The sequence below is a fragment of the Nyctereutes procyonoides genome, unplaced genomic scaffold (assembly GCF_905146905.1).
Source record: "Nyctereutes procyonoides isolate TBG_1078 unplaced genomic scaffold, NYPRO_anot_genome, whole genome shotgun sequence".
Taxonomy (NCBI): Eukaryota; Metazoa; Chordata; class Mammalia; order Carnivora; family Canidae; genus Nyctereutes; species Nyctereutes procyonoides.
Window position 1 is genome coordinate 5,511,360 of NW_026575160.1, and position 12,264 is coordinate 5,523,623.

General features: G+C 39.9%; 1 protein-coding gene across 1 annotated transcript in view; it reads left to right on the plus strand.

Annotated features, from left to right (window-relative positions):
* Positions 1 to 3,229: 3,229 nt before the first annotated feature.
* The window catches only part of AHR (aryl hydrocarbon receptor), a 49,844-nt gene continuing 40,809 nt past the window's right edge, over positions 3,230 to 12,264 (plus strand). Inside the window, exon 1 of the mRNA XM_055314747.1 lies at positions 3,230 to 3,422. Coding sequence (XP_055170722.1) covers positions 3,358 to 3,422 — 65 coding nt within the window. The 5' untranslated portion in view covers positions 3,230 to 3,357. The remainder of the gene's footprint in view (positions 3,423 to 12,264) is intronic.

Consider the following 12,264-nt stretch of genomic DNA (forward strand, 5'->3'; position numbering starts at 1 on the left):
CTCTCTCTCAACTTCACAAGTTTATTCATTAAAATACACACACACATAAAATCCCAACCTAACCCTTTACTCTCCTTCTAGCGACCTTCCCAAGCCTCTCCCTTTTACAGCCAAACTTTAAAAAATTGTCTGTATTTATGTCATTTCTTCATTTCCAACCCAATTCATTATCCACCAACATAATGTTCAGTAAAGTCACCAATGAGTCCATGTTGAGAAGCCAACAGTTTCAGTTCTCATCTTATGTAAACCTATCAACAGCATTCAATACTGTGAACCACTCCCAACAGTTCTCCACTTTGTTCTCTATGACATAACGATCTGCATATTTTCCAGTTAACATTTTAGTGACTCTTTTTGAATTGTTGTTTTTTAAGTCCATCATCTTCTATTCAGCTATTAGATATTATATATTGAAATTGATTGGGGCCCAGCCCTTCTTTTCTAGCATATATTTGTACCCTAAAATCTCCATGCTCTGTCAACTAAATGCAAATGACTTCTAAATTTATGTCTCTAGCTTATACAGCTTCTTTGAGTTACAAACTTGTGTACTCTATTGCCTGATATCTTCCCTTAGATGTCTTAAAGGTATCTCAAACATAAGAGATCCATGCTAAATTAATGATTTCCCAGAAGTACTTGCCACATCACATAGCCAGGTACACAGTACGGAAAACTATTAAGTTGGTGACACATCCTCTTCCCTTGCTGTCATATATCCACTCTATCCTCCAAGAACTCCCACATATCTATGGAATGTATTCAATTTTCTTCATCTCTACCATCACCTCTACCCTAGTATCAATAATTGCCATCTCTGGGGTAGTCTACAGCAAATGGTTTCCCTAGTTGTATTACTTCCATGTACTCTACTCTAATCCTCCCTCTTTAATCTGTTCTACACTCTGCAGATATGATATTTTTTAAACACAAATTTCACCATTGATGCTCCAAGTTTGTTTTTGTCCTTCATATCAGCCAGGCTCCTTCCCAATAGGGAGATGTTGCTTATACTGTTTCACTGGCTTGGAATGCTTCTCTCCTCTTTTCTCCTAGCTAATGCTATTTATCCTTCAGACCTTAACTCAGTTACTATTTTTTTTGGGGGGGGGGGGGAGGACCTATCTTTGCCTTAATGACCAGGTCAAATTTACCTAATAGATCACAATATTACAATATTCCTTGACTACACGGTACATTTCTGCTTTTATTCACCGTTATCTCCCCAGTTCTAGCACAGTTCCTGACACATAGGTGTTACCCTTTACAAAATCTCTTCTCTTGATGAATTAATGTATGGAGAGGACGATAGCAGTTTAAGAATCCCAAATAGTATGCCATTTGAGTTGGGTACTCTCCCTCTGTAATTATTGAAGAATAAGGTGGAGAGAGATAAATTCAGGATATTGCAAAGAACAAAATGTATTAGCATTTGCTGTAATAATTAAGTAGAAGTGGAAGGGGACTTGAAGATGTTTCATAGGGGACCTGGAGAATGGTAGAGTCGATGGTAAAGCCGTTTCAGCTAATCTAAACAATAAGCTCCATTTATTGATGCACTGAATTTGAAGTTACAAGCTCACCAGTTGGAAAGGGCTTGAAGACCTATCAAAATGTAGGAATGTAGGATACGGTGAGAGATACCATCCAGACATCTTAGCCTGGATGCCCTTCGGTTCCTAGCAAGGAAACAGAACTTCTCTGTCTGTGTTCAACATCCTGGTTACCAGCACAGAAAGAGTCAGAAATCTTGGAGCCATTTGAGATCGATCGATGTCTTCTCATCTCCTGACCCGTCTCCATCATCATGTTTGTTCTTTCTTCTCTGTCCTACTGCCACTTTCCTGGACTTTCACCTGGACTATTTCAACAACTCTCTTACTACTCCCCCTGCATGCAGGCTTGCCCTCCTGTAATCCAGTTTGCACTTTCCTCCCAGAGTGACTTTTCTGAGAACCGCAGTGGCACTTTTCCTGCTGAGTATCTTTTATTAAGGGCTTCCACTGACTACAGGATAAACTTTATAGACTCTTCATCAAGGCTTTGTGATCGGATTCTAGAATCCCTGAACTTCACTTTCGGCTCCTCTCTCCAATCCTAACAGATTTATTATCTCCAGATGCTCCGTGATTTCCTTCTTCCTTGCTCCCTTTCCATCCCATTGACTAAAAAATAACCAAGTTATTCTGGCTGGGGAAAAAGATACTATATTGTCTAGCGTGGAGACAAAAAAAAAAAAAAAAAAAGGCCAAGCAAACTCTTAGGCTTCAAGTTCAACTCATACGGAGCCTCCCGAACGAAGCCTTCCCCTCTAGGAAAATATTTAGAGTCCCCCTGGCTATCTGCCAGCTCACTGTAATTCTTAGTCAAAGTTAGCTGAGTCACTCACAGAGGTGAAGTCAAGCTCACTACTTGGCAAGTCTGTCCTTGAGCTACCCTAGCCACAAAGAGTTCGGCTCCTAGGTAATCAGCTGCCACACCCCTTTTCTGGACTGGAAGGGTTGCCACAGAATCCTCCCCTTGACCTCAAGAAGATGGCTACGGGGGTGGGGGGGAGGGCGTCGTTACGCCTTACGTCACCACGTACAAGGAGGGTGGGGCCCTCGAGGGACTGGGGTGGAGGGGCGGGGCCTGGCGGGACGGGGCGGGGCTACGGTGTGCTGGGCGGAGCCGGAGAGGGGTCGGGGGCGCTTCTGCCGCGGAGCCGGCGTGTGCCGCGGCGAGAGGGAGCGCAGGGAGCGTCCACTCGACGCCGGGTCCCGAGGACGTGACCGGGACCACTGGCTCAGGGCAGGGGCAGCCGCGTAGCCGAGCGGAAGCTTGTGGCCCCGGACTGCGGCCGGAGTCCGCGTTCTGCAGGCGGGAAGCACCCGGGAGAGGGGAAGCCCCAGGAGCAGCGCGGCGGCGCCTCCCTTCCCCGAGGGGCCGCGGCGACCGTCTCGGGGCGCGGCGCCGCAGCTCGCGACCCGGGCCAGGATTCCACACAGGCGGCCCAGGCTCCTCCCCCGCCCGGGCCGCCTCACCTGCGGACAGCGCCGCGCCGCCTCCGCCTCCGCCTCCGCCTCGGCCGCCGCCGCCGCCGCCGCCGCCGCCGCCGATGTAGAAGGCACCTGCGCCTCTGGGCTCGCGGGTCTCCGCCCCTCGCCCCTCGGCGTCGGACCCGCGCGGCGCACCTGGACGCGCGGGGCTGCTGGGGCCCGGCGCCTCCGCCACCGCCACCGCCACCGCCACCGCCACCGCCCGGGGCGGACGCAGGTGGGGCGGGCGGGACTGCGCGGACCCGGCTCCTGCCCGGTGCCGCGGACGGGCCGTCTGCGCCCGCTCCCGCGGAGGAGCCGCCGCCCGCTGGGCACCATGAACAGCAGCAGCGCCCACATCACCTACGCCAGCCGCAAGCGGCGGAAGCCGGTGCAGAAAACGTGAGTGTCCCGCGCGCGTCCCCTGCCCGGGTGCGGGAGGCGGCCCCACCCCGCCCCCGGCTCTTCGCCGTCCGGAGATCAGGCTCGTTCCCGACACCGTCCCTGGAGCCGAGACGTGGAGGCCGGTGGAGAGACCCAGGCCTTTGGTTTTTTTTCCGTTTATGATTATTGCATTTTAAAAATTGCGCCCCCCCCCACCCGCAGTCCGTGGCGCGCGCACACCCTCTCGCACCCCCACCCATCTGCACCTCTGTTCTGATGTTTGTTTGTTTGTTTGTTTCTGCTCCTAATTCGTTGACAGGTCTAGCCTGCCCTGTGGGGCTCGTGGATTATTTGACATAAAACCGCCTTGGAATCCCCTTCCACTTTTAATACCCTCGTGGGTTCGGTTAAAGGACGGTTATTATTCTCATTCCTGGTAGGGCCAGATGTGTTAAAGAGCTGAACACGTGCCGTCTGCGAGAAGGGCTCTCAGTTCCTGTGAAGGTACTTTTTGGTCCTTGCAACCGGCTTTCTGGTGCGCTCTTATTTACCTATTTGGCAGTAATTTTGTAGCGCCCAACGTGATCATATCAGTAAAACACATAGAGGTGGCAGCAGAGATGAGTGAATGTAGTGGACAGGAGGCAGCGGAGGATTTGCATGTTCAGCCACCCCGTTGGGGGGAACTTACACTTTTGAGATGGTTTTAGGGTCTGGAAATTGAAAGATTTAGAGGTGGAATCATTGAAACAGACGTTTGCATTCTTAGTATCTTTCTCTCCCCACTTCAAAGTTTTATCAGTTCTAATAGAGTGATTAGAAACTTAGGTATTTTGTTTCGGTGAGATATTTGTGTGAGATGGTAACTAAAATAATGTTTCAGAAAAAAAAAAATCAGTGCTTGACACAGATTGACTGCTGCGTGTTGGCTGTACTCATGTGTTTATTACTAATGATGATGTTTGAGTTACTTAACGTTTTTCAGATTTTCATAAACCATTTCAAGAACACAAACGTTTACTCAACACAAGTCAGAAGTGTGCATTTTGCTTAAAGCTTTAATTTAGGTCATTAATGCAGGTCAGAAAAATAAGTTTAAAATTTGTGTTTGGAGCCAGTAACTGGATTTTTCGTTATTTTCGTTATGTTTCATTATTCTGGAGTTTTAATTTCCTTTTAGAATTCCCGTTATTATAGTTCTAAAGATTTAGACTTGGCATTAACAGATAATATTAACCTCTAAATACACTGATTAAAATTTGGAAGTCTTATCCTGCAGTGTGGCTGACATTAGGCATAATGCCTAGTCAGCAGTTTTCTGTCTTGGCGGTTCTGTGATACCTATTTTGTAGAGTGGCATCTTATATAAAAATATATTTGCCTAACTTACCCTCATCCTTATTTAAAATTGAGAGGCATCCCAAATGCCTCTTCATGTATTTATTAATATCCTAATACACCTAATATAATATAAAATAGAGATATCATGGGTTTTATCTGTGTGGTTAGAAAACTTGAACATATCCCTGATGAATTTTTAGGTTTTAGTCATTGTTGTAACAAAGGCTGATTTAAAAAACAAAATCAAAAGCCTTAATACTGTATGCATTATAAAGTGTAGCAACTTTGGTTCTAATTAACATTTTATTAAAGATCTTCCCTTTAAACGTATTTTTTTTTAATTTTTTATTTATTTATGATAGTCACACACACACACAGAGAGAGAGAGGCAGAGAGAGAAGCAGGCTCCAAGCACCGGGAGCCCGACGTGGGATTCGATCCCGGGTCTCCAGGATCGAGCCCTGGGCCAAAGGCAGGCGCTAAACTGCTGCGCCACCCAGGGATCCCTAAACGTATTTTTTTAATGTAAGATGTACCTTTCGTTATTTCATCTTAGTGTTTTAATATACTTCTAAAACTTTTTAATATACTTGTATTTAATAATCTCATAATACAGTATAATTAAAGCATTTTCCACATTCACCTTAATCTTTGTTGAGCACCATGCCTTGCTGCTAGTCATATAAATACCTTAAAATGTCACTACATTGCTCCCTAAGAAAAGCCTAGTACTGGCATTCACATACAGAATCATATAAAATTGATTATAAGTTATTTTTGCCTGAATGAAAAATGGTTTACTTTATAATGCAGTTAATCAAAGTTCATTTTAGGAATGTGGCTATTAAACCCAATATTAAATTTAAGTTGGATTTTTAGTTACTATTTTTTAGCTAATGAGGTCTAAAATATGCCAGTGTTGTCAGAAAAATACATCTAGTCTGAGCTGAAAATGCTATTGAGATCTATTTAGCTTTGATCCCTTAAGTGAGAGTCATTTTATTTTACTTAAAGAAAAAATATGTTGTAATTATAGGATTGTTACTAAGACAGTCATTTTAATACACAATTCCATAGCATCTTGGAACCAAGTAGGTGATAACTTTAACCTGAAGCTCTTCCAGCCCATCTTCAATTGAATTTATTAAACTCCCCCTAGTGGCAAGTCTAACATTGACAATTACCTAATCGGTAGGATATACAACTTTAATGTGTTAAATTTAATCCCACTAAAGTATCTTGTACATAGTAGATGCTCAGTAAATGTTTTATTTATTTTTGGAGTAATTAGGATAGGAAATATAAGGATCCAAAACAACCTTGCACCAGACCTACGTTCCTAAAGGAGTTTTCAAAAGATACACTTAACAGTGGATTCTTTTGTGACTTTCCTTAAGGCGTTGCTCTATATGTAATAACCCTGCTTGGAAGACAAACAATTTTTTTTTTCTTACATTCTGTTTCTGTTTTCTTTGGAGATGAAAGTATTTTTCTTCATTTGCTTTGTTTTCTTATGAAGATAGGTGAAAAGCACACTATTGAATTAACATCTTTTTTTTTCCTAGTGATAACTTTGTATATATTTTTATAGTTTTTAAAGTTTTATTACTACAGGGAAAATTTTATTGCTACTTCAATTTACTGTATTTCTAGAAAATAATTACTGATTGTTGGTAAATAATAGGTGTTGAATAAATGATATCTACACTTAAAAATGATTATCACCATAGTGATGGTGAAGATAGCCATCATGAAATGTCAGAACCAGTAATAACTTCTCAGTTTTAGATGATCCTGTTTCCTTTGTTAACATAGTAATAATGTTAACGAATATAAAAGCGGACAGCCCAGGTGTCTTAGTGGTTTAGCGCCGCCTTCAGCCCGGAGGTGTGATACTGGAGACTCAGGATCCAGTCCCACCTCACGTTCCCTGCATGGAGCCTGCTTCTCCCTCTGCCTGTGTCTCTGCCTCTCTCTCTCTCTCTCTCACTGTATGACTATCATAAATAAATAAAAAGAAAATTTAAAAAAAATATAAAAGCATGCTCTTTCTTGCTATATTTGCTAAGTTGCTGTTCCATTTAAGCCTCATGAACCTCATTTATATAAATAGTAGAATAAAATTATGTATTGCTTTGCTGAAAATGCTTTTTATAAATGTACTATAATACCATTCTAAATAGCTTTTGAAATAAAAGGATAGGTCTTTTCAATTATATAATTATTGCTTCGCCATCATTTTTCTTTCAGATGGTTTTACTTAGTTTGTACATAGTGACTCTAGAGACTTACATATTGAAACTATTAAATAAGTGAAAGTGTATAGTTATCAATATTTGTGAAAAATAAATGACAAAAATAAGAAAAAGTTAGAAATAAATTGAAATAACATTAGGTCTAAACTAAGAGATGAGGTCTAGTTTCCTTGCTTTTGTAGATCTGAGCAAGTGACTGACCAATAGAGCAGGACGGTCCATACATACAATGCCAGTTTCACAACTGAAATGAACAAAACAAAAGCTTTTTATAAACTGTAAAGGTTATTAACATGTAAATGAAACAGAAACATAAATTCTATTCTTTAAATAATTTTAGCTCATATTATCACTGAACAATCAGTTCTCCTGCAAGAGGCAGTGTATGATTATGTTCTCAGTTATGGTTAAAACTGAAATGGACTACTCCACTGACAAACTTACATAGTATGTGCTTAGCATTGTATATAATTAGGATAATTACTCAGGAATAAATACCATGCAGATATCTAACAGTGGTGACTTTCTACTTCCGTACTTCTTTTAAAATTTATTTTTTGTACAGTGGTTTAATTCTTAAAAAGCTGCTGTTTATTAGTATTTACTATGTTGCAGGTGTGCACAGTGTTTTATATACATCATATTTTATTTATATAATGATAGTATGAAAGGTATTATTATTTGTTTTATAGATGGGGGTCTGAGGTTCAGGTTCAGAATTGTCAGGTAGTACTTGAAAAATCTTGAGTTTGAATATCATGTTTCAGATCTTATGGCTCCAGAGCTTATGTTATTATCAACTTTACTGCTCAGGTGGTAAGTGTAGCAATACATTCAGTCCACCAATATACTAGGGATTTCCTGAATATCCACTGTTTCTCCTTAAATAATTAGTGTTCTGAAATAAATGATTTACCATTTCCTAGACTTGTGAACTCCACACTTGCACTCACACTCTTTCCTCTTAGTCTTTTCCTACAATCCTCTTGATTTACTACCTACCTCTTGTCCTTTACAATATTGTTTTCAGTGGCTGACTAGTACTCCTTTATGTGAATATTCCATGATTTATTTAACTGCTTTTCTTTTGGGGGTAAATTCTGTTATTTCCAACCTTTTAGTACTTTACTATTTCAGAAAATAACCTTGAGATACGTGAGTTTCTATGCAAATTCTTAGTTGTTAACTAAGGAAAAATTCCTGTAAATGAAATTTGAAAGTTCAAAGGCATGTATGTATACTTTCAAGGTGGAGCCAGATATGCTCTGAAACATAATATCAAATTACTCTACAAAAATTCGATTCCTATTGGTAATATGTGAGAGTGCCTGTGTCCTTGCATTTTTGCTTTAAAATGTGAATTGCCAATTTTGTAAGCAAAAAAGAGAGGTGGGGTAGGTAATCGAACATAAATGTTGGGATTGTGAGTGTACATGTGTGTGTATGTATTTGAAGTTGTAGTACTAGTAGTAGTAATAGTGTGTCTGCAGATTTTTCTTCTTGAGATGTCCTTTACATGCTATTTTTCTTTGTCTTATATTTTTCAATTATTTTTTAGTTTGCTTTTTCCCTTTTATTGATAGAATTTTTTGGAGGGGGGTGAAAAGTATTCCTATTAAATACATATGCAGGGTTAAGAAAGTCCATAATATGTGTATAAATGCTATCTTCTTTTTAGCATACAGGTATGATCTGTTTTATTGTGATAGTTAAGGTTATTAGTGTTCTTTCATCTCTCCTTCGCCCCCCTTTTTCACCCTCTCAGTATAACTATCACTACGTCAGTTTAAATACCACTTTTATGTTCCATTAGTTTTTAACAGTAAATATTGTTTGCTGCTGAGCCAAGTAATATGCTATGATTACATTTTCCTTCCCTTCCTCCTGTTTTATCATTTATTTTGTTTCTACCTATTTTTCATCTTCATATTATTATCTGGGTTTAACTCTCTCTTAGGTGTATTCGAGACAGACTGTTTCTGTCTCTGGTTTTCATTGTCTAGGAGGACTTATTCAAAGAGAAGGGTCTTTGTAGATAGTTATGTGTTCTGCTGTCATGAAACTGGAGGTGACCTCCCTGACTTTTTTTTTTTTTCAAAGATTTTGTTTATTTATTCATGACAGACACACACAGAGAGAGAGAGAGGCAGAGATACAGGCAGAGGGAGAAGCAGGCCCCATGCAGGGAGCCTGATGTGGGACTTGATCCTGGGTCTCCAGGATCACGCCTTGGGCTGAATGCAGGTGCTAAACCGCTGAGCCACCTGGGGGTCCCCTCCCTGACTTTTAAGATCTCATGTACATGTCACATCTTCATGAAACCTTCTCTCATTAGTCTACCTGCTTTTACTTTCCTGAACTCTTGGGCGTCACTTTTTTATGGCAACTGTATTATTGTAGGATACATTGTGTTTGATTTCGCCTTGTTATAATGCATTCCCTCCTGGTAAGAAAGATAAATTCTTTAAGGTTAGGTTAGTCTTTTGTCTTTGTAGCAACGAGAGCATCCTAGTATCATGCACGTGGGTAGTTGAGCTTTATTTACTAACTTAACAATAGACCACTTAAAATTTTCATTTCAGTGATTTTGGTATGGTAGATATATTTTATGTGGGTCCCAAGAGAAATAATTAAAAAAAAAAAAAAAAAGAAAAGAAGACAAAAGAAAAAAAAAGGTACATTGATATAAGAAGAGGTAAAGGGGAATATTTTTAATGAGTTTCTTCGGGATTTTGGAAGTAACCATGATTTCCAGGGCATATTTCATGTTCTGGTTTTCACTGGTAAAGTCCAAGAGACTGTTTGTATGTATTGCCTCGTCTTTTGTATAGCATAAAAAGGGAGAAGGAAGGACGTATTACTGTAGAGTAACATCAGGAGAGTGACTGAAGAATTCTGACTCATTAAAAGTGACTTCCAGTTAGATTCTCTGAAGTTTTTATAGATTTTTTTCTCATCTAAGAAAGTAAAATATTCACCTGTATTCAGCCTGCCAATGAAATTTGACTTCATTTGTGTTACAGATCAGTCTCCAACATTACATTAATCATATAATATATGACTTTAAACATTTCAACATTTACATTCAAAGATAAATAAGTACACACTGAAACCATGAGGTGGAAATGATGAATGAATGGCTTGAGTATAGTCACTATGGTACAGAGATTTATTGAAGAATATGTCAATTTTCTAGCTGTTGGCTAGAGTGAAGAGCAGTACCATGTCCCATGGAGAGAGGGGGATGCCCGAGGTCTGGAAAATATGAATGAGAGGACATTCAGGTATAGGGGCTAGAAGTAAAGATAAACAACTTATGAGTAAGTAGACTAAAGCAGTTGAGAGTAGATTAAATCACTGAGAGGAAAACGCTGATAGAGCAGACTCAGTACTGTGATAGGTAATCTTTTTTAGAAAATGCTGCTTTAATCTCATAGGATTACTGAAATTGTATCTTTGCATGTCATTTGAGGTTTTACGATAAATGTCATATAAAAACAAACATTTACAGTTAAGGTAATTTATGATTAAAGTGGGTTAAAATTTTAATTTTGCTTTTAACAGTGGGCACAAGTGATGTGTCTAAGACATTCTACACTGGGATATGAAAAAAGCTTGAAAGATAGCGCTTATACTGGCATTAGTTGTGCTGTTGGGCTTATTAACGACAGTACTTAGAGCATGCAGGGCTTCTAAAACAGAAGCACGGTACGCAGTCCGCTAGAGTGTTGATTTCACAATTCTGATTTGCAGGTTGGGGCAAGGTTTTTGAGGTAAGGCTTAAAAAATAATAAATTGCTCCTTGGCTTTATCAACATCAGTGGTCTCTCTGTTTCAGGAGATATCATAACTTCAGATCTCCCAAATCTAATCTTACAGGGATTTTGTTTGTATTTCAGATGTAGCTTTTCATTTAAATAGATGGTTGGCAGTATATTTTGGCATAGATTTAAAGGGTTTACAAAAGTAAAAGTACTAGCATAACCCAAGTTGAGTATAATTGATGTAAGTTTACTCTCTATATTTATTATGTGCATCTTTAAAATGTGTAAATAAAGATGAAATATTTTCACAAAATAGTTATGAGTATTTCTCACAAAATCAGTGAAAAAGCATGTCATGTCTGTTACTTTAGCTTTAACGACAGTGGATTTGAAATGCAATACCAAGTAGATACTTCTCAGCTCTGACCTTGCTTAATTTTTCTGTGTATTTGATTTTATTCTGTAACCTTGAAAGTATTCTGCTCTCGTTCTTTTCCTGTCTTATTATAATTCCCTCTCTGTTGTCTTTGCCTGTGCCTTTTCCTCAGCCTTAACCTCGATGTTGGTATCATCAAGGTCTGTCTTCAAGTCTCTTTCTCTTTGTTTGTTGTACCTTCTGTTTAGGAAATATGGTTGTTACCCCAAGCTACAAATTCCAGTCATTGGCAACCTCACCCTCACTCAATTTTGTCCTCTTCCATACTTCTTGTGCCCTGTCAGCAAACATTTGAGTCTTGCTATATAGCAAACTTTGTGATAGGCACAAAGTGTCATTTTTTAAACGTCTGTCACGACACCTTACAATCCCTGTTATCACTGCCTTTGGTCAGGCTCTGATAATTTTTTGGGGGGGGACACTTCTGATTGGCAAACACTAATTTAAAGTCCATTCTATGTGAGATGCTATGCTGAGCAACAGAGATACAAAAGTGATCAAATTTACATAGTAATAAGAGCAACTAACAGGAATATGTAATACCGGTTATGTAACTTGGGAAATTTGATCTCATGCTATGTATTCCATAATATGCATAGTAACACATTAGAGCTGTGGGCAGTTTTACATGGCACAAAGAAATAGTTTGATCTAGTGCAGGGTGGAGTACTGCTGGGTGCCAGCACAAGATAGGCAGCAGTACCACATGGAGGGATATCCTTTTTTTTTTTTAAAGATTTTATTTATTTATTCATAGACACACACACACACACACACAGAGAGAGAGAGAGAGAGAGAGAGAGAGGCAGAGACACAGGCAGAGGGAGAAGCAGGCTCCGTGCAGGAAGCCCGATGCGGGACTTGATCCGGGGACTCCAGGATCACGCCCGGAGCCTAAGGCAGGCACTAAACCGTTGAGCCACCCAGGGATCCCTACAGAGGAATATCTTGAGTGCTATTTTTCTCTTTTACCATGATTGTTATTTCTCTGTGTCCTATCCATTTGTCTTGCTTCAGTGTTTGTGTTACTGTCTTCTTTTTGATGTTTTATAATCATTACTGGA